Source organism: Orycteropus afer, unplaced genomic scaffold (assembly GCF_000298275.1).
Source record: "Orycteropus afer afer isolate SDZICR_OR568_19922 unplaced genomic scaffold, OryAfe1.0 scaffold00144, whole genome shotgun sequence".
Lineage (NCBI taxonomy): Eukaryota > Metazoa > Chordata > Mammalia > Tubulidentata > Orycteropodidae > Orycteropus > Orycteropus afer.
In genome coordinates this window covers 3,935,220-3,957,271 of record NW_006921731.1, presented here as the reverse complement: position 1 = coordinate 3,957,271, position 22,052 = coordinate 3,935,220, and the positions used below count along the sequence as shown (strand labels likewise).

At 43.0% G+C, this 22,052-nt stretch overlaps 1 protein-coding gene across 1 annotated transcript in view; it reads left to right on the top strand.

Moving 5' to 3' along the window:
* Positions 1-19,334, top strand: part of LMCD1 (LIM and cysteine rich domains 1) — a 59,580-nt gene extending 40,246 nt beyond the window's left edge. Inside the window, exons 4-5 of the mRNA XM_007945850.1 lie at positions 16,763-16,978; positions 19,176-19,334. Coding sequence (XP_007944041.1) covers positions 16,763-16,978; positions 19,176-19,334 — 375 coding nt within the window. The remainder of the gene's footprint in view (positions 1-16,762; positions 16,979-19,175) is intronic.
* The last annotated feature ends 2,718 nt before the right edge of the window (positions 19,335-22,052 follow it).

Genomic DNA, 22,052 nt, shown 5'->3' with positions numbered 1-22,052 from the left:
AAAAAAAAAAAAAAAAAAGGAATGCTTTTAGTCTTTCTTCATTAAGAATTAAGTTGACTATTGGCTTTTCATATATGCCCTAAATCATATTGAGGAATTTCCCTTCTATTCCAATCCTGTTTAGGATTTTCATCCAGAAAGGGTGTTAGCTTTTATCAAATAATTTTTCTGCATCAATAGATGATAATATGGGTCTTGTCCTTTGTTCTGTTGATGTAGTATTGGCTGTAATGTTTATGGAAGCAGTTTCCCAGGCCTTTCTTCCTTGGAGTTGTTGGCTGGCTTCAAATCACCATCCTTTAATTTAGCAGCCAATCACAAACCACTTGTGCCACCATTATTGTCATTAACAGCTACAGTTTAGTGAGCAGTATTCTGAAACAAAGACTACAGTCTCTAATTTAAAGCTTACAATAACCTAATGATGTGAAGAGAGCTTGTGCCTCTTCAGGTTGCTGGGTCTCAGAACTGGGATTCCACGAGACATCTGTCAGACTACACAGTCCTTGTTCTTTCTCATTTCCCAAAGCTTATTCCTCAGAAAGCCTAATAGATGTTATGCCTTAAAAGGGTTATGTGGCCATGTAACTTTGGGAGACATCAAACCAGTTGTTGTCAAGTGAATTCTGACTTGTGTGTCAGACTAGAACTGTACTTCACAGGGTTGTCAACGGCTGATTTTTCAGAAGTAGATTACCAGTCCTTTCTTCCAAGGCACCTCTTGGTGCACTCAGACTTCCAACCTTTCAGTCAGTAGTTGAGCACATTAACCATTTGCACCACCCAGAGACTCCTTGGGAGACATTAGAGCAAACCGAAATAGATTTCTTTATAACAGAATTTCTCAGAATCTTTAATGGGCTGAAGCAGTGATTGCCAAATCTTCTGGAAGGGACTGTTTACCACACAGACGGCTGAGCCCCACCCCGGAGTTTCTACTCAGTAGATCTGGGGTGGGGCCCGAGGATTTGCATTTCTAACAAGTTTCCTGGTGATGCCAAAGCTGGTCAGGGGCCACACTTGAGAACTACTACTATGTTGTTGTTTGCCATCGAGTCGGGCCCAACTCATAGCGACCCCTCCTTGGGTTTCCAAGGCAGTATCACTACAGAAGTAGATTGCCCCATCTTCCTTCTGAGGAGTGGCTGGTGGGTTTGAACCAAACTACTGCTATAGAATGTTAGGAACTCTGGTAGCATAGTGCTGTTAACCAGGAGGCTGGCGGTTCAAACCCTCCAGCCTCTCCTCAGAAGGAAGGTTAGGCAATCTACTTCTGTAGTGATACTGCCTGGGAAACCCAAGGAGGGGTCGCTATTAGTCGGGTCTGACTCAATGGCACATAACAACAATTATAGAATGCTAAAAATGGCCTTATAGATAAGTTCAGTAAAAATGAGATCACCAATTTGGTTCATAGTGAGTGTCCAAGAGATGATAAAATGGGCAGTTTTCTATATTTATTGGAGTCCTGGTTGTTATTTATGTTTGTTTTTTTGTTTTGTTTGTTTGTTTGTTTTGGTTAGATTATCTCAACGGAGCCCAAATGGAGCATGATGCACAGCTCTTTCCAAAAATCCAAAACCAAACATTTGCCGGGGAGCTGACTCCAACTCATGGTGACTCCATGTTTGTCAGAGTAGAGCTGTGCTTGATAGCGTTCTCAATGGCTGACTTCTGAAAGACAGATAAGCAGGCCTTTCTTCGTGGGTTCATACCAAATATTCAGTTAGTAATTGAGCACTAACGATTTGTACCAGCCAGGGGCTCCATTGCCACTTAAGTTGTCCATGGGTGTTCTAGAAACACTGGCACAGTCTAACACCCTACTTTATTTTTTTAATTTTAAGAGTTTGTTTTACATTCAACGTTATATGCACGTTTAGCTTCACTCCCAATTTACCATGCCCACCCCTAACCCAGTCTCCTCCCCTCCCTGCCCAGTAACCCTTCCCCTGACCCCTCATAGTTATGCACTCCTCTTTGTCCCACATTTCCTTGGTGTGAATGTTGCCCCTCTGGTGCCCTGTGGCCTGTTGTTCCAAGGGATGCATTTCCATAGAGTAGGTGGGTGCATCACCCTGAGTTGAGTGCTGTGCATGTATATATTATTAACTATTGGGCTGAGAGCCAGCCCCTGGCAGTGAGTTTTATTCCAGGCCCAGAATGTATCCCAGGACCATAGTATGGGGATCTCACCAGATTTCATCTGACCAGTAATTCTGGTCATTATTGAGTTTTTGGATTTTGTTCCACATTTTACCTCCCACTCTATCCAGGATCTCCAGATTTGATCCTTTCCTGAGTGGTTGGCATTGGTAGCCAAGCACCATCTAGTTCTGGTCTCAAGGGCCGTTTTGTCCTAGGGCTGATTGCTTCCAAATGCCCTTGTTTTTTGTTTTTGTTTTCTTTTGCACTCTTCTTCGCTTCCAATGATAGGAGACCATTAACTGCATCTTAGGAGACCATTAACTGCATCTTAGATGGCCGCTACTCACCAATGTAGGATGAGGAACAAGGCTTTTATTTATTTTATTGTGCCAATGGAGTCTGGTGTCCCCCAGTACTACATCTAACACCCTACTTTAGACCCTACCCAACCACCCCTCTCCTTGACCCACACTGAATCTTAGCACTCTGAAGTACATGAACTCTCAACTCTTCTCTCAGAATTGTCTCCTCTGTACTGTGCTCAACCTGCTGTAAGGCAGTTCTCACTGTTGGGTCAGCCCTTTTCGATCACACCCTTCCCCTGAGGCCTTGGGGGAGTCTTAGAGCCCAGTGGCTACAGGGCCAGACTGCCAAGACCTCCCAACCCAATCCCTCCATGAAACCGTCCCCAGAGGAAGGGTTTATTCAGGTCAGAAGAGCAGTTATTGTCGAGAACCTTTGCCAAGTCTGTGGCCCGTGTGGAATTCCCACTAAGGCTGAGAGCTGAGTAAAGCCAGATAACTACTGGGCCAGCGAGGCTGCGGGAGCAATGCAGTCTGAGCCTGCCCATCAGAAGGACCAGGTCTGCCCGACACTGAGTACAGTTAGCACATCTGCACCTTCATCCCAGCTTCCAGACAAGGCCTTCAGACAGGCCCAGCTGGCAGGACAGGCAGCCTAAATTAGTCATGGCACATCTGTCTATTTGCCAGATGAGCCCAGCAGTTAAGGCTGCCTGTGCCTGCTTCAGAGCAGGCCTCTGGGAGAGAGATTATAACTCTGAGGTTAGAGGAGGTAGGACACCATGGGAAATGTCTTCGGCCACTAAGCCTGCAGAGTGATCTCTCTTCTAAGGAAATACCACTGCAGAAAAATCCAAGATAATAACTCACCCACTGCTAGTGAGAAGCAAGCCCTTTAAATCAGTGAGGACAGTTAGAGACAAAAACCACTTAGCCTCCCTCTCTTTCCTTCACTTGCCCTACTGTGAGGTGGCATGGGATGGGGAAGGGTTAGGGAGCTCTGGTGGCATAGTGCCTAAGGCACTTGACTGCTAACCAGAAGGCTGGCAGTTCAAACCCACCTGCCACTCCTTGGAAGGAAGATTGGGCAATCTACTTCCACAGAGATACCACCTCGGAAACCCAAAGAGGGGTAGCTGTGAGTTGGATCCAACTCGATGGCAGTGAGGTTGGTTTTTGTGAAGGGAGAGGGCCATGTGGGAAAGGACAGCCATGGGGAAGAGAAGACAAGCTGAGAAGAGAGGGAAGGACAAGGAAACTAACAATTAACCTCCTCAGTCACTTCAAATAACCAGTGGGAGAAGTTGAGGTTGTTATACCTATTTTACAGATGAGGAACCTAAGGCACAGAGAGGTTAACCAGCTTCCTGGTAAGAAGTGGGGCTGAGATTCAACCCATCTGCTTCACCAGTAGTGTGGTATCTGATCAATCCTGGGGCTGGGGGCTGGATAGGGGGGCCAGCATGCAAGTATATGTGTATGGGGGGTGGTGCAAATGGCTCAGTAACTCAGTCCCAGCTCAGCGAAGCATTTGAGAGTTTCTTATCCACATGCCAAGAACAACCAATGGAAGGATTTCCCTGCCCTACCCACCAAGGTTCTTGTTGGTCTTGGGAGCATTGCAAAGTTCCATGGTCCAGAGGCTGCCAACATCAGCCACCCAGACCATGGCATGGCAGTTAGCCAAAGCCCCTTCCCTACCCTCTGAGCCCTCCACTCCAACCTCTCCCACCTGGATGGAATTTATGGATGCCTGAGCCTTGCTGGCAATGACCCTAATGCTCTGATTGTTAACAGCTCCACCAAGCCCTTCCCCTGTGTTTAGAGAGCTTATTGGAGATTTTCTCAGAAATTAAATATACACATTTACTGGGCACAGTCATTTTGCCCAGGAATTTCCACCCTTCCCCACACCCCATACTTATAACTAAAGAAAGGAGACGGAAAGCCAGAATATAGCATTGAATGCATTCTCAACTCTTTACAAGTAATTGTTCTTGCTAGGAGTTTTCCTGCCTTGCCATTTCCCCATGCCATCTTTTTTTCAGGCCAAATGATTACACCAAAGAGAGTAACTAGAAGGAAAAGCAAGACCTGAGAGTTGAGATGTTCCTTGCAGTCATAAAGTTTTGCTAATTTGGTTCCAGAGCACCCATTGGGACACAGGAGGCACAGTCAGGCCCCTCTGCCCCATCTCCCCAGAAGAGTGCGCAGAGGAGAGATGGGGGACCTCCCCACCCTCTACAAAGGCCTGCCTTTCTGATGGAAACTTACAGCAGCTGGCCGCTCGGCAACTCCAGACTCCAGCCCCAGAGAGGTACATATTTGTGGGCGTAGGACTTCCAAGTCTTTGTCCAAGCAGATGTTTGGCTTATGGGCTAGGCAGGCTGGCTTTGCTGCCAGCCCCTCTCTGGGAATTTGAAACCACTACCCACCCGGTGAGCCTGTCTGAGCTGGAGGACTGGAAAGTGGGGGGCCCAGAGAAAGACTTCTGCCTTTGTCCTGGGGGCACCAGGAATGGGGGCACTCAGCTCGCAGAATCCTTGCTCCTCGCTCTCCTGCTCACTCCACAACACCTGTGGGCAAAAGCCTGAGAAACAGTGCCACAAAATCACCACAGTTACTGAGCTTCTCAACATCTGGCTCCACTTCTTTAGGGTGAAGATATTTTAAAGCCATTAAAAGAAATTTTTTTTTCCAAAAGGAAATTAAGTGTATCCCACTTTTTATACTATAAATATTTTTCCTTGTTGCCACATAGTCTTCTCAAGCATCTTTTTTTTTTTTTTTTAAACAGCTGCATAATATTCCATTGACTAGAACTAGAGTTAGCAATTTTCTTTTTCTTTCTTTCTTTTTTTTTTTTGGGGGGGGCGCTTGGGAGGTACTGGGAAGACTATGAATATTTTAGTCTTTGCAGGCCATGTAGACTCAGGCACAAGTACTCAAGCCTGCCACTGTAGCAGCAAGCAGCCATAGATAGTACATAAACAAGTGAGCATGTCTGTGTTCTTATAAAACTGTATTTACAAAAACAAGTTGGATTGGATTTGGTCCCCAAAAGGTAGTTTGTCTACCTCCAGACTAGAAAAAACATTTTTAAAAAACTTTTATCTTTTTATTAATTACTTTGGTATTACCCAATTTTATCTTGCTATTATATTCGGAGTCCCTGGGTGATGCAAATGGTTAACATGCTTGGCTGCTGACTGAAAGGTTGATGGTTCAAGTCTACCCAGAGGCACCTCAGAAGAAAGGTCTTGTGGTCTATTTCTGAAAAATGAGCCATTGAAAATCCGATGGGGCACAGTTCTACTCTGACACACATGGGGTCACCATGGAGTCAGAATCACATCAATGACACCTGGTTTGGTTTTGGTATTAAATACAAGTTAAACAATGATGGGAGTCCCTGGGTGGTGTAAACGGTTGAGCACTGGACTATTAATCCAGAGGTTGGCAATTGAAACCCACCTAGAGGTGCCATGGTGGTGGTGGCATAATGCCTAAGGCATTTGACTGCTAACCAGAGGGCTGGTGGTTCAAAACCCACCAGCCTCTCCTCAGAAGGAAGATTGGGCAATCTACTTATGTAGACATACCACCTTGGAAATGCAAGGAGGGGTCTCTATGAGTCAAATCTACTTAATGGCAGTGAGTCAGATCTGCTTGCAAAATGTCACAGCCTTGAAAATCGTCTGAAGTACAGCTCTACTCTGCACACATGGAGTCACCATGAGTTAGCATTGACTCAGTGGCAACTGGTTTGGTTTTTGTTTTAAGTGATGATGATGATGATGATGATGATGATGATGTCATCATCTGCCATTCATTTACTACCTAGGCTTTACATGTTACTTTATTTAATAAGAATTACCCTACTGTTGTTAGTATGCTGTTGAGTTGATCTCGACTCATGGCAATTCCATGAGTAGAACTGTTCTCTAAAGAGTTTTCAAGGCTGTGACCTGTCGGAAGCAGGTCACCAGACCTTTCTTCTGAGGTGCCTTTGGATGGATTCAAATTGCTAAGCTTTCAGTTAATAGCTAGGGAGCTTAACTATATATTATCCTTCATCTCACAAACAAATAAATTAAGAGAAGTTCTTAGCAAAGTTAAACAGTGTTTTCCAAATGTCAGGCCGCAGTTCATTAGTGAGGGTAAAAGGATTTAGAGAGTTACAAACAAATTCTTTTGAATAAAAGAGTGCTTCAGGGGAGTAAATATTTTTGTCTGTAAAACTTTGTTCCACTTTGTGCATGTGTGTATATTCAATGAGAACATGAAATGTCTATGGTCTGTGGGCCATAGACAAAAGAAAAAATTTAAAAAAAACAGAGTTAAGGAAATTGTCTAATCATCTAGCTGAGTGGTTCACCCCAAGGCCCACAAGAGTCCACATAAAGATATCCCCATTTCCAGAGCACCCCTTTAACTCCAGGTACTGGGTGAGGCCATTGAAATGAGATAAATAGAGACAACCACCTATGAGGCTTGCTACCTACTCAACCTGTGGACCATGCCACCTCCTTTCTCAGGGAGCCAGCCCTGCACCCACATTTGTCAAGGCTGGATTTGAGATTTGAAAATATATAGTGTAGTATTTGCACTTATTTACTCTTATAAGTGTAGTATTTACAAAGCTTTCCTAACTTCCTTTTCCCCCACAGCTTACCAAATAATGAGTGAGGTAAATTTACTAAGAAATGCCTAGCGTGTTACCTCACTTAGCAGAGAGCCCCAGAAGAAGTGGAAGGTGAGGCAGAGGGTTAACTGTAGTAACCAATTTTACCATATGTAGGGAGTCCTTGGATGGTGTCAAGCACTTGATTACTAATCCAAAGGTTGATGATTGGAGCCCACCTAGAGGTGCCACAGAAACAAAGCCTGGTGATCTGCTTCCAAAAGCACTCAGCTACTAGCTGAAAGGTTGGCAGTTTCAACCCACCCAGAGGCTCCTCAGAGCATGAAGTCTTCATAAGTTGGAATGACTCAACAGCAACTAACAACAACAACAAAGCATTTTCTATGAACTAAGCCCTAACACACATTTATAGATAAGGAAACTGAGGCTCAAAGAGGTGACTCGTCCTAAATCTCCTTGTTCCAAAGCCTGTGACCCTAACCAGTCCAGACCCAGTCTACCCTGAATCATAATGAGCCACAGGAAGACTAGCACCTGGGAGAACAGAATACAAGCATGCAAAGGATGCCAGAGATGCTGCTAGGCCAGAAAAGAAAAAGAAAAAAATATTTTGGGATGCATGAAGTTGGAAAGCAAAGATGGTAAATAATCACCATAAGAGGAAATGGGGAGAAGCTGTTTATAAATAAATTGTTAAGCATTAGTGTTGGAAAGAAACCAGCACCTGAATTCAAGGCTCTTATGTTAATATTTACTGTATTGTAACAGTGAGATTTTCACAAGGCCCTCTGGGTTTAGACTGGGTATGCCTTTGGATAAGAGCTTTCCAGAAGAAAACAGCATGATAAGGATGAAACTTCTGGCCACTGTGACAGAGAGATTATTGCTGGTTTAGAGGGTTTTCCATACCCACTGCTCCCTCTCTGCAGCCCAACAAAGCTTGATCCTCAGAGACAGTTCTTCAGCCATGTAACTCTTGGCCACTGCCCTTAATCTGCTATTGCCTGAAACACTTCACCTCTGGTTTACTTCCATTTCAAAAGTCTTAATAATTCTGCATGTCCACATTTGATGTTCACATTATCTAATGGTGCATACCTGTCAAACAATTCTGAAACCTAGTGGCTTGAAACATAACATTCATTTTGCTCATGAATCAGCCATTTGAGCAGGACCCAGAGGGGCAGCTTATTTCCATTCCACTTGGAATTATCTTGGCAGCTTAAAGGCTGGGGCTGGAGTCTTCTGAAATCTTCTGAAGCTCCTAACTCACATGTCTGATCCTTGGTGCTAGAAAGACACAGAGAGCATGGTCTAGTCCAGCAGCAGCTCCTTGAGGATCTCCCTCTTTTCTCTGGGTCACCTTCCTATGGATGCTTCAGGATATTTTGTTGTCATTGGCTGCCATCAAGTTGGCCCCAACTCATGGCAACCTTATGTTCAATGAGGTCAAATGCTGCCAGGTCCTGTGCCATCCCCATTATCAGTTGTGGATCAGAGCATTATGATCCATGGAGTTTTCATTGACTGACTTTTAGAAGTAGATCACCAGGTCTTTCTTCCTAGTCCTTCTTAGTCTGGAAGCTCCACAAAAACCTATTCAGCCTAAGAGCTATCCTCAAGCCTCAATGACAGGTGGGTGGTGGCTGTGCATGAGGTACATTGGCTGGGAATCAAACCTGGGTTTCTTGCATAGAAGGTAAGGATCTTACCACTGAGCCACAAGTTAAGACCACCTTCTTCTGTCAGCTCACAGCTCTCAAGGGTTGTGCACTGAGAGAGAGGCCAGTGGTCATAATGCCTTTTGTGATTCACCATGGTAAGTCATACAGAATCTTTTCTAATACATTCTGTTCTACATAGGCAAGTCACTTAAGCTAGACCATATTCCAGGAAGGGAATTAGACTCATTCATTGTGAGAGAAGTGTCAGAATTTGCCAACATGATTTAAACACACCATAGTTGAGGGAATTCCAACCCTGCAGGGTCTTAGCTTTTGAGAGATCTGGACCTGAATTGTTCCTTTTCTTAAAGCAGTTGTTTACAGTTGCAAGGGCCCAAAGTATAGAATATCAAAACTCTTTCATTTGTTGTTGTTAGTTGCTGTCAAGTCAGCTGTGACTCATGGCAGCCCCATGTACAACGAATAAAACACTGCCCAGTCCTGCACCATCTTCACAATCACTGATACGCTCAAGTCCACTGTTGTGACCACTGTCACTAAGCTGGAGAGCATTTTGGGTGCCCATGTTCCAGCTTAGTGGTTCATCCTCAGCACTGAGAAGATTCTATTGTGATACATAGGATTTTTGTTGTCTGATTTTCAGAAGTAAATTGTAAGACCTTTCTTTCTAGTCTTTCCTAGACCGGAAGTGCACTGAAACCTGTCCACCATGAGTGACCCTGCTGATGTTTGAAATACTGGTGGCATAGCTTCCAGCATCACAACAACACATAAGCCACCACAGTACAACAAACTGACAGACAGGTGGTGGGCTCTTTTGTTTAGACTCTTAATTAAGAATTTCTCCCCGCTGGAACAGGACAGGTCAACTTCACTGGTATAGGGAAAAACCACATTTGTTCTACCTATTAAAAAAAGAAGTCTGCTCTGTACTTCTTCTCCCAAGGAGGGAAATAGTCTGTGGACAAGGTTATATGATAAATGTTCAAAGCACATCATGAGCAAGCTCTGATTTTAGACAGTTAGAAATATAAACAAGAACCAACTGGTAAGCTAATGACAAATTATTCTGGTGGCGCAGTGCCTAAGACATTTGACTGTTACCCAGAAGGTTGGTGGTTTAAACCCACCAGCCACTCTGCAGGAGGAAGACTGGGCAATCTACTTGCATAAAGATTACTGCCTCAGAAACCCAAAGGGGGTCGCTCTGAGTCAGAATCAACTCGATGGCAGTGAGTTTGATTTGGGTTTTTTATGCCTTTCAATATCTCATAGAAGTTTTACTTCACCACAAAACCCAAGAGAAAAACAAACTCATCACCATCAAGTCGATCTAACTCAGCAATCCCATGTTACAAAGTAGAACTACTCCATAGGGTTTGGTTTGGTTTGGTTTCATTATTGTGATGTAGGTGAAAGTTCACAGAACAAATTAGTTTTTCATTCAATAATTTATACACATTTTGTTTTGTGACACTCTTCATAATGTAAAAGCCCTCTTCCCACTTCCTCTTTGTATTTACCATTTCCCTTCATCCTTCTTTCTCCCTTCCTACCTTCGTAGCTTTATCCCTGGGCAAATGCTGCCCCTTTGATCTCCTGTGGTTGGTTGTTCTAATAAGTGTGTACCTCACTGATATTATTGTTTACCTTGTAGGCATATTTTTTTGGCTGAAAGTTAAGCCATGAGGTTGAGTTTAGTTCCAGGACTGAAGGAGTCTAAGGGCCATAGTCTCAGGGGTTCCACCAGTCTCTATAAGACCAATAAACCTGGTCTTTTTTTATGATTTTGAGTTTTGTTCCACATTTTTCTCCAGTCTATCTGAAATCTCCTATTGTGATCCCTTTCAGAGTGGTCAGTGGTGGTAGCTGGTCTCAGGGTCATGGAGACTGGGTGAGGGTGTGGAGAGACTGGGGTTCTCATAGACTGCTGGTGGGACTGTAAAATGGTACAGTCACTGTGGAAAGAGGTATGGTGCTTCTGTAAAAATATGGATATAAAAGTGCCATATGATCCAGCAGTCCCAGTATTAGGTATATATCCTTAAGAAATATGAGCCATGACATGAACAGATATATGCACACCCATGTTCATTGCAGCATTATTCACAATAGGAAAAAGATGGAAACATTAACACGTGAATGGATCAACATAGATGAACATAGAGGACATCATGCTAAGTAAAATTTGTCAATCAAAAAAGGACAAATATTATACAAGACCAGTAGTGTTGAAGTCAAGAAAATGTTTACACACAGAAAGAATCATTTTTTAAGGTTTACTAGGGGTGGGAGGGGAAGGGAGCATAAACAACTAACTAGAGAGTAGATAGGTATTAACTTGCGTGAAGGGAAAGGCAATATACAGTAAGAGGGAAGTCAGCACAAAATAATCAAGGCAGAGGAGGACGTGGGAGGAGCACAAGAGTTAAAGGCACCAAAGGTAAATACTATTATATGCACAATCCTGTAATAACAATAATCTACCAGTAGATACATATACAGGAGCTCTGGTAGCATAGTGCCTAAGGCACTGACTGCTAACCAGAAGGCTGGCGGTTCAAACCCGCCAGCCACTCCTCAAAAGGAAGATGGGACAATCTACTTCCGTAGTGATACTGCCTCGGAAACCCAATGAGGGGTCACTGTGAGTCGGGTCCGACTCAATGGCACATAACAGCAACAACAACAGATACATATACACTCAATCTGAACAGGAATGGGAAGGTGAATAGGACTATACCCACAAATATATATAGTTTTGAAAGAAGATATTTCTACATTTGTATTTATATGTCCTGCAAATATATCCACTATGTATCTACTATGTAGTAGAGCATACAGGGGCCAAAGTTATGAAAACTTCTTAGCTATAACCAAACACCTTGAAAGAGTAAGTCACTGGGCCTGCGGGCTCAGGACCATAGTCTCAGTGGACACTAAGGTCAATTGGCATAACACAGTCCGCAAAGACAATGCTCTACATCCTACTTTGGAGAGTAGCAAATGGGATTAAGCTTGTGAGTAGCCATCTAAGGTGCAGCTATTGATCTCTCCCAAACTGGAGCAGAATGAAGAAAATCAAAGACGCAAGGAAACAATTAGTCCAAAGGACTAATGGACCATGTGAACCGCAGCCTCCACAGGGTCTTTATTAGCTATAATCTTTACAAACCTTTCTTCTGTGGTGCCACTTGGTGCGTTTGAACCAGCAACTTTTAGGTTAGTAGTTGAGTGCAAACTATTTGAGTCATCCAGAGACCTTTACTTGACCCTCAATAGAGAAGTAACTAGAGAATGATCATCTTTATACTTTCTTAAAAATAGCCTAAATTAAAATTGGCTTTTGCCAATAAGTGATATTATTTGAACCAAATTGATCTTATCATTTTTGCTGAGCCTAGTGATAAGGTCAGTTTTTAACACTCTAGAGCAATGGTCTAAAAGTATGGTCCCCTGACCACATCAGCATCCCCTGGGAATTTGCAGACTCTTATGCCCCCTCCCCAGCCACTCCTCGGAAGGAAGGTTGGGCGTTCCTACTTCCGTAGTGATACTGCCTCGGAAACCCAAGGAGGGGTCGCTATGAGTCAGGGCCGACTCGATGGCAAATAACAACAACAACAACAACATGCCCCCCTCCAGACCTACTGAAGCAGAAACTATGAAGACAGCCCAGAAATTCATTTCAAGAAACAATCCAAGAGATACTGAGGCACACTCAGGTCTGAGAACTCTGTCTTAGAGGTAGTGGTTTTAGGGAGAGGAGTAGCAGGCCTGCCAAGATGGGCACTGTATGACCTGATTATAGGATAGTAGCAGATGAATGAACAAGTTTGCATAACTTTGTTGTCTGGGCTGGGACACATTGAGATAACTGAGATGGGGGTGGGGGGAACAGAACAGAGCTCCTCAGCAAGAGGAATAACTCCCTGCTAGTCTTCATGCTTGTGGTATCATGGAAAGGAAACCCAGGCCTCCAAATCAAAATCAAACTCTGGCTTCCACATGTCCTTATTATCTAGGGGAAGTGATTCACCCATTTAAGCTTCAAGTTTCTCATCTGTAAGCAAAACTGAGGTGAGGATAATCATTTTGAGCCCTTATAAAGTCCATTAAATTAATTCTCTTTTAATCCAATCAACAACTCTGTAAAGTTGTTATTAGTAACACCATTTGACAATTAGGAAACCAAGGCACAGAGAGGTTAGAAAACTTGCCCAAGGTCACACGGCTGTGAACCCCAGGCAATCTGACTTGACAGACCTCTTCTTGACCATCTACTACAATTTAGAAGTTGTAAACCAATTACTGTGGTAAGAGATGCTTGATCGTGCCCCTTGGGCAAGCTACTTCATCTCACTAAGCCTCACTTTTCTCCCTGTATACCTGCATTTCCTACCCAGAGGACTGCTGTGAAGATCAAATAGTAATAAGGCTGACTCCTAACTCCTCAGGCCTTCCTGAGCCTTGCCTGAGCACCTGCTATAGTAGCCCCTGCCACTCAACCCCCTAAGTCACTCGCTCTCCATCCCACACCCTTTTATTTTGCTCATAGTACTTATCATACTGTATAATTATCTTGTCTGTTTAGATGTTGCTTTTCTATCCCCCATCTCCCTGAAGGCTACATACAGCCTTATCTGTCAGGGCCACTGTTATGTCCCCAGCACCCAGCACAGAGCCTGGCTCATAGTAGATGCTAAGTAAATATTGGAAAAATGACTAAACCCAAGTGTGCCTGAGAATTCTCAAGGAATATCCCTAGAGCCAGCTCACTGCCACACCTACAGTCTAAATCTCTCTGAGATGTAGGCAGGTATATCATCCACTAGTATCTTCTACATTCATCCCTAGGTAGGAAGCATGGGGTTAGAAGGTAGGGACCTTCAAACACTCACTGTGCATATGCCATGTGCTGGGCTCCAAGGGTGTATATTAAGGCAAATATAATTGAATATAAGGAGCTGTGTTGGCATAGTAGATAAGGAATTTGGCTGATAACCAGAAGGTCAGTGGTTCAAATCCACCAGCTGCTCCACAGAAGAAAGATGAGGCAATCTATTTCTGTAAAGATTTATAGCCTCGGAAACCCAATGGGGGTTGCCATGAGTCAGAACTGACTAGATGGCAGTGAGTTTGGTTTGGTTTTGGTTTATAATTGAACATGGCTCCTGCTCTCAGAGTGTTTCCATCTACTGTGGGTTTGATTGCCCCTGGAGGGAGGTTTGAGATGGCTTCCCTGAATGAAAGAACTTGTAAGTCTGAGATCTGAATAATGAAAGAGAGTTATCCAGGCAAACCACAGTGAGAATATGTTCCAGACATCCTGAAAAGCATGTGCAAAGGCCCAGTGATAGGATGGAACATTCCTTCAGTTAGCAATTATTGATGGGGAATTTCTTGTGTGCCAAATATTTCACAGGGTGAGAGCAGTGGGCAAGCAGCCTTTCTCTCTCCTCGGTAGCAGACCACCCAGTGAAAGAGACAGACACAAACCCAATGAGCACATAGATATCTCAAAAATAATGTTGACTAATATTCACTCCTTGGAAGGAAGGTTGGGCAATCTACTTCCGTAGTGATATTGCCTCGTTGGCTATGAGTCAGGTCTGACTCAAGGGCACATAACAGCAACAACAGTGTTCACTGAGTCCAGATAATGTACCAACCACTGATTCTCAAAGTAAGTTGAGATCCTCTTGGGGGATCTGTGAGGTCAAAACCACACATAGGTTCTAAATAATTTATATAGGTACTTCACCCTCAAGGAGTAGAATATAACTCCCTCTCTCCCTAAGTGTGGCCTACACACAGTGACTTTTTTCCAAAGAGTATAGTGTGGAAAAGTGGGTGGAAAGTAACTTTACAGTGGGGAAAGCTGACAAACCCCAACTCAGACAGGTGACTAGAGTTGATAAGATGTAATGAGAATGTCATTTTACTTCTGTGGTCTTCCAAAAAAAATCCTAATCACGAGAATCCTAATCATCAAAGAAATCCCAGTTGAGGGATCTTCTACCAAATACCTGAGCAGTGTTCCTCAACACTATCAATTCATAAATAATAAGGAAAGTCTGAGAAACTGTCACAGCCAAGATGATCCTAAGAGAACAATGGCAACTAAATGTAATGTGAGTGCCTGGATGGGCTCCTGGCACAGGAAAAGGACATTAGGAATAATTAGGAAATTTGAATAGAGTACTTTAGTTAAGAATAATGTGTTGATAATGATTTATAATCCATAAATATGATTTATGCATAATATATACATGTGTATAAATATATACATATATTATGTTCATATGTGTTATTGCCAGTTACCATTGAGTCAACTCTGACTTATGACCATGTACAACAGAAAGAAATGTTGCCAGTCCTGTGCCGCCATCTTCATGATCATCAGTACGTTTGAATCCATTTTGCAGTGTTTCAGTGCCTTCCAACCTAGAGGGCTCATCTTCCAACACTCTATCAAATACTATTCTCTTTTAATCCATAGGATGTTCACTGGCTGATTTTCAGAAGTAGATCACCAGGCCTTTTTTCCTAGTCTATCTTAGTCCGAAAGTTCTGTTGAAACCTGTCCATGATGAGTGACCCTAGTGGTATTTGAAATACTGACAGCATAGCACCATGGGAGCCACCACAGTATGAGAAACTGACAGATGGCTGGTGGAGATGTTAAGACATACATTACACTAATAATAGGGGAAACTACAAATGGCATATATGGGAACTCTCTATTATCTTCACAGTTTTTCTGTAAATCTAAAATGATTCTAAAATAAAAAGCTTAACAAAAAGTAAACATGCATGGGTAAAAAACTCATTCAAAGTGCAAGGTGGGACAATGGGTTTTAGTGTAATCAAGTATGAAGGTTTTATGGATAAGAGTTCAGATTCCATATTTCATCTGACTTTTGAGAAACTACTGCGTGTCGAATTTTAATGTATCAAAAAAAAAAAAAAACCAGCCAATTAAAATATGCCACTCTTCCTTTTCCAACCTCCTAAAGAAGCTCTGGTGGCATAGTGCCTAAGGCAAGTTGACTGCTAACCAGAAGGTTGGCAGTTCAAACCCACCAGCCACTCCATGGAAGGAAGGCTGGGCAATCTACGTCCATAAAGATTTACTGCCTCAGAAACCCAAAGGGGATTGCTATGAGTCGGAATCAATTCGATGGCAGTGAGTTTGCTTTGGTATCAGTGTGAAGCCAGATTTCCTTCATTTTCTTCAACCCAAACAACCTCATGCAAAAGATTGAATTCAGAGAGTGTAGCTGTCCTCTGTTAAGCCAGTCACAGTCATTAAAGAGACTTACCAAGATGTACAATAATACCACTCTTCTCACTATATGTCATTTGTTTTAGAAAATTTTATTTTTAATAACAAATATTTATGTTAACATGCTATGGGTTTTTTTATTATTATGGTTATATAAAATGAATTAATAAATAAAAACTTATGATTTTTCTCAGTTTTATCTCATGGTAAATATCACCCACAATAACTACAATTCTTTGGCATTCACAATAATTCTTAAGGGTGTAAAGGTTCCCGAGACCAAAAAGCTTGAGAATCACTGTGTTATATAAATACATAATTAAATTTAATTTAATCCTCACAACAGCTAAGCAATATTATCGCAATTTGGAAATGAAAGCTAAGGAACTCTGGTGGCATATTGTGTAAGGCTGCTAACCCCAAGGTCAGTGCTTCAAACCCACTAGCTGCTTTGTGGGAGGAAGATGAGGCAGTCTACTACCATAAAGATGTATAGCCTTAGAAACCCAATGGGGGTGGCTATGAGTTGGAACTGACTTGATAAAAATGGGTTTGGTTTTGCAGAGGGGGGTTGTAAATGAGAAAATTGAGAAACAGATATAGTAACCTGCCCAAGGTCACCCAGGAAGTAAAGTCTAGAGCTGGGATTTGAACTCATGTAATTATGTTCTCCTGACTACCTTGTGCCCTTTAGGTCTGTGAGCTCTGCAAGGGGGTGGCCCCAGCAGATAGCCCTGTGGTCTACTCGGACCGGGCAGGCTACAACAAGCAGTGGCATCCAGCCTGCTTCATGTGCACCAAGTGCTCTGAGCCGCTGGTGGACCTCATCTACTTCTGGAAGGATGGTGCACCCTGGTGTGGCCGCCATTACTGTGAGAGCCTGAGGCCCCGGTGCTCCGGTTGTGATGAGGTAAGTGGGAGGTGGGAGATAGGGGATGAACAGCAGGATGGACACCCCCATTTCTATGGGATGGAACCCCAGAGACCAAGAGGTACAGCTTCACTGATGTATTCTACAGATAGGAAAACTGAGGCTCAGTCCTCGCTTAGCTACTCCTAGCCTGTTTTCTCATCTGCAAAATGGGGCTGATATTGGACCCTTCCCCCCTTGGGATTGTTGGGATAAGTCAGGAACATAAGAAGACCTGTCAAGTACTCTCCTGGCACAAAGTAGGCATTGTACTGTCCACTACAATGTCTGGCACTAAGACCTCAGAGGAACATTATGCAAGTGTAGCCATGAGCCAGATTGCCCTCATTCAGACCCTGGCCTCTGCATTTAGTAGTCTTGTAGCTGTAGGCTGGTTGCTAACTCTTTTGCCTCAATTTTATCACTTATTAAATGGAAATGAAAATAGTACCCACCCCATGGAGTTGCTGTGAGGATAAATAAAATAACGCATAAAAATGTTTGACATAGTGCCTGACCTAGTAAATAATAAATGGGAGTTGCTTTTCATCTTATGAAAAAATTTTGTGATATTGTATCATGTCATGTTATTCAGTACTATACTATACTGAAGGAGCCCTGTTAGCTCAACAGTTACGTACTCAGCTGCTAACCGAAAGGTTGGCGGTTTGAACCTACCCAGCAGTTCAACAGGAGAAAAGATTTGAAAGATAACTCTATGGGGCAGTCCCTTCTGTCACATGTAGTCACTATGAGTTAGAATGGACTCAACAGCACCTAATAACACAAGAGCATACTATACAATAACAACACAATACATAAAATATAGTAGACATGTTACAGAAGGGGTTCAACTCTCCAGTGTGGGTTTAGACTAGAGGAGTTGTAAGATATACTAGTAATGGCAGATAATTATAACAATAATTGTTGTCTGCAAGTGTGCATCTGATGACAGGAAACTCACTATCTTTATCTTTGCCACTATGGGGTTAGAAATGTCTTCATATTGAGCCCAAATTGGTCTCTTACCCTCTTCCATGTATTAGTCTCCAAACAAAAGTAAGGCCCCTCAATCAATTCTCTTATGTGGTATCGAGCCATACTAAAAAGTAACAGTCTTTTAAAAGGACTCTCGGGAGCCTGCCCTCAAACCTTATTTTTGTGAATCTCACCATCTACTCATAGTAACCACACTCTATCATTTGCTAAAGGTTTACCACAGGTCAGCAATTTGCTACATAGTCTATGTGCATTGTGCCATTTAAATGTTATTAACAACGCTTTGTTGTTGTTGTTGTTGTTGTTATGTGCCGTCAAGTCGGACCTGACTCACAGCAACCCCTCCTTGGTTTCCAAGGCAGTATCACTACGGAAGTAGATTGCCCAACCTTCCTTCCGAGGAGGGGCTGATGGGCTTAATCGCCAGCCTTCTGGTTAGCAGTCAAGTGCCTTAGCCACTATGCTAGAGATTATCATCCTCCTCATTTTATATTTGAGAAGAATGCAGCTCAGAGAGGTCAATGACAATAATACAGCATTGACTTTGTGTCAGTCATTAGTCCAAGCCCTTCAGATGTATTAGCTCATTTAGTGTTCATAAAACTCCATGCTGCCATGGGTAGTACATCCCCATTCTGAAGCACAGGGGGAGGTTAAGTAATTTGCCCAAAGTCACAAAGCTAGTGTCTAAGTGAAGACTTAAGGAGACTGCCTCATTTTATTTTTTCTCCCACATAGCAACTGGTGGGTTTGAACCACTGATCTTTTGGTTACCAGTCAAGTATCTTAACCACTACACCACCAGAGCTACTTATCTATTCCAAAGCATCACTTTATTCCAACCCAAAGGAACCTGTATGTGCTGGCTGTTGAAAACTGACCATTGGCAGCACCTCAAGTTTGGCTCTGGTTAGGTTGTCTTCACCAAATAATCCCGTCTCAGAACACAACTAGGACTTGGATTTGGCCCAAAGATGGAAATTTTTTTTTCCAACAAAAGAAGCTAAGATATGACCACAACCTTCTGTAAATACTATACTTACTGTCTCAGATTTATGTCAGATTTCTCCTTGGAGGCACTTAAGGTCAAAACAAGAATTGGACAGGATAAATCACCATCCTACAACTTGTCCTTCGTGCACTGTCTCTACCTGGGGATAAAACCTGAGCTGTGCATTCCTTCTGCTTCCCTCCCTAGATAATATTCTCGGAGGATTATCAGCGCGTGGAAGACCTGGCCTGGCACCGAAAGCATTTTGTCTGCGAGGGATGCGAGCAGCAGTTGAGTGGCCGGGCGTACATTGTCACCAAGGGTCAGCTTCTATGCCCAACTTGCAGCAAATCCAAACGCTCCTGAAAGGTTGCCCACCCACAGCCAGAATCCACAGGATCCCACCAAGAAGGAAAGCCAGTGTGTGCTGAAGTCATCCTACAGTGCTGGCATGATAGCCAGAAAGCAATATGAACATTGATTTTAGGTTGAGTGGTGATGGATCCTGGAGGGTCACTTGTTTCAGAGCCAAAAATGTTCTAAAAAGTCTTAGGATGGAATTGTTTTTGCTTTTGTCATTATTAATGTTCCCCAGCTACAACCAACTAAAGGCACAAAACAGCATCCCACAGGGACCTCTAGGAGTCATTTCCCAGAGTGAAATTCTGAGTGATCAGATCACATAGTTGTAGAATGTACATGCTTGTTCATAAACATGGAGCTTCTCCAGCAGGAGCAGGCTGGGATCCCAACCACCACTTGTTGCCTTCTTTTTGAATGGAATCTGAATGTTAAAAAACAACTTTTTTGGCATGATAAACATATTAATAAAAGTTTTATGAATCCCACATACTCCCTTATCTAGTTATTTACACCGTGGCAGCGATTTTTATAGGACTCACTTAACTCCATGACCCTGAACACTGATGCTCGCAGAAGATACTGCAGATACTAATGATCTTCCTCAATCATGTCTCATCAGACTTCTTTTGTGAGTATAGGTTCTTGGGTCAGAATCCCCCACCTGCCAGTGTCAGATACTCCAGGTCACTGTTGGAAACGCGCATCATTTTAGCTTCATGGTTTGATGAAACCCAAAAGAGTGGTCTCCTTGGAACTAATGAGCTGTTTTTTAGCCAGGGACCAATCTCAGATCCCCCCAGAGCCCAGGCATGAGTGGAGTGTACCCCACCAACAGTACAAATGGTCAGTGTTAGAGAGCAGCCATACAGGACCCCCCAAGCCCTGCCAGAAGAAGGCAGCTTGTTCTAAGTTTCACCAGTGGGACCTATATGGTGTGACATGGAGACCAGTGTTGGCAGACCTTTAAAATTACAGGATTTTTATGAAAAATCTCAACTTTTCAATGTTTCCAATGGAACACTAAATTAGCCAAATATAACAGGTCTTTTGGGCCAGATGTGATTTCATTTATGGTCTCTCTGAGCATTTTCCAGCCCCAAAATTAGTTTTCTCCCCACAATTCCTATGAAAATACATTTATTTTTCTACTGGGGATCTAAGGACAAAAAGACATGAGTTCTAGAAGCTCATACCAGTCCAGTAACCATGACCTTCTTTCTTCCTTACCTCTTTCCCCTTTATTGCCAAATTTCTTTAATTTCACCATCCAAATTTTGCTCTCACCATCCCTTGTCTAAAATACCCCTATTTGTGTGCCTTGCAAGTGTTATCAAAGCTATTGCACTGTTTTCCTAAGGTGGCTCTCTGGTTACTGCTCCTCTCTCCAACCATCCTCAATGTCCCTGCCATATCCATCTTCTCAAAGAGAGATTTGTCATCTTCTTCCTCCAAGCTCCATGGCTCTCCAGTGACCATCAAATTAAGACTAAGTCCTCACCTGATACTTGAATTCTTCCAAAATTTGGTTTAATGGATTTCTGGCTTTAAAAACCAACATTTCACTATGTTTCTATTCCCTAGGGCAGCTGTGGTGAAATGAATTCTTTTTTTGTGGGCTTTCACCTTAGTTCTTTGGAAAAACAGCTAAAGAGATTCCCCCTAAGCCCTGAGGAATTACATTTGCCCACGTTTTCTACCTCAGAGGGTGTGTTACTTTTGCCATGTTGATTAACATTTCCTGGGTAAGCTCTTAGTTTGATACTTTTTGTCCAGTCTTAGGCTGCAGCCTGCCCTATGATTTGTATGCATCTTGCAGGATTGGTCAAGAGACTATGCAAATGAAGTGTCTGTTGCCTACTATGCACATGAAGTATAGTAGGGACTGGTAAATTCATGACCCTAGTGGGAAGGTCATGCCTTAAAACTGACATCTTCATTTAAGCAGGGAACCCCACAGAAGTTTTTCAGAAACAGAGAAAGCAGCAGGAAGAAGCAGAAGGAAGAAAGAGAAGCAGAGAGAGAAAGGAGGCAAGTAATCTCTTAAAAAAGCTAAAACACAAGTCAAGAGCCTTAACGGAAGAGACTCAGTAGCAGAGTTGTCAGTGGCAGGCCCAGAAGAGACCCTATGGAGGAGTTCAGAGAGCTGTTGTACATTGAAGAAGGGAGAATTTGCCTACGTGCTTCTTGATCCTTATTCCGAGTTGTAGCCTCTTGATCCTAATCCTAAATTGTACCCTATTACTTCCTTAATAAACCATTGAACTGTATGTAGGTTCTGCTAGTTCTATGTGGCCATTGCAGTGGATTACGGAACACAGCAGAGAAGTAGAGAATGCTGTGTGAGGGAAGGCTGCTGTCAGAATTGGTAAAAAGTTTGGTTAGTGAAAGTATGTCTGGCCTCCACCTCATAGGAATCAGCCTTTGTGCTGATGATGATTCTCATTAACTCCCCTAAAGTTAGACAGGTTCTGATGTGACTACTACTCAAATTTACAGCAGTAGTGAGTGGTTCAGTGGTAGAATACTCACCTCCTGTGAAAGAGACCTGAGTTTGATTCCAAGCCAATGCACCTAATGCACAGCTACCACCCATCTGTCAGTAAAGGCTTGTGTGTTGCTATGATATTGAACAAGATTCAGCATAGCTGCCAGATCAGGACAGACTAGGAAGAGAAGCCTGGTGGTCTTCTTCTAAAAATCAGCTGGTAAAAACCCTATGGG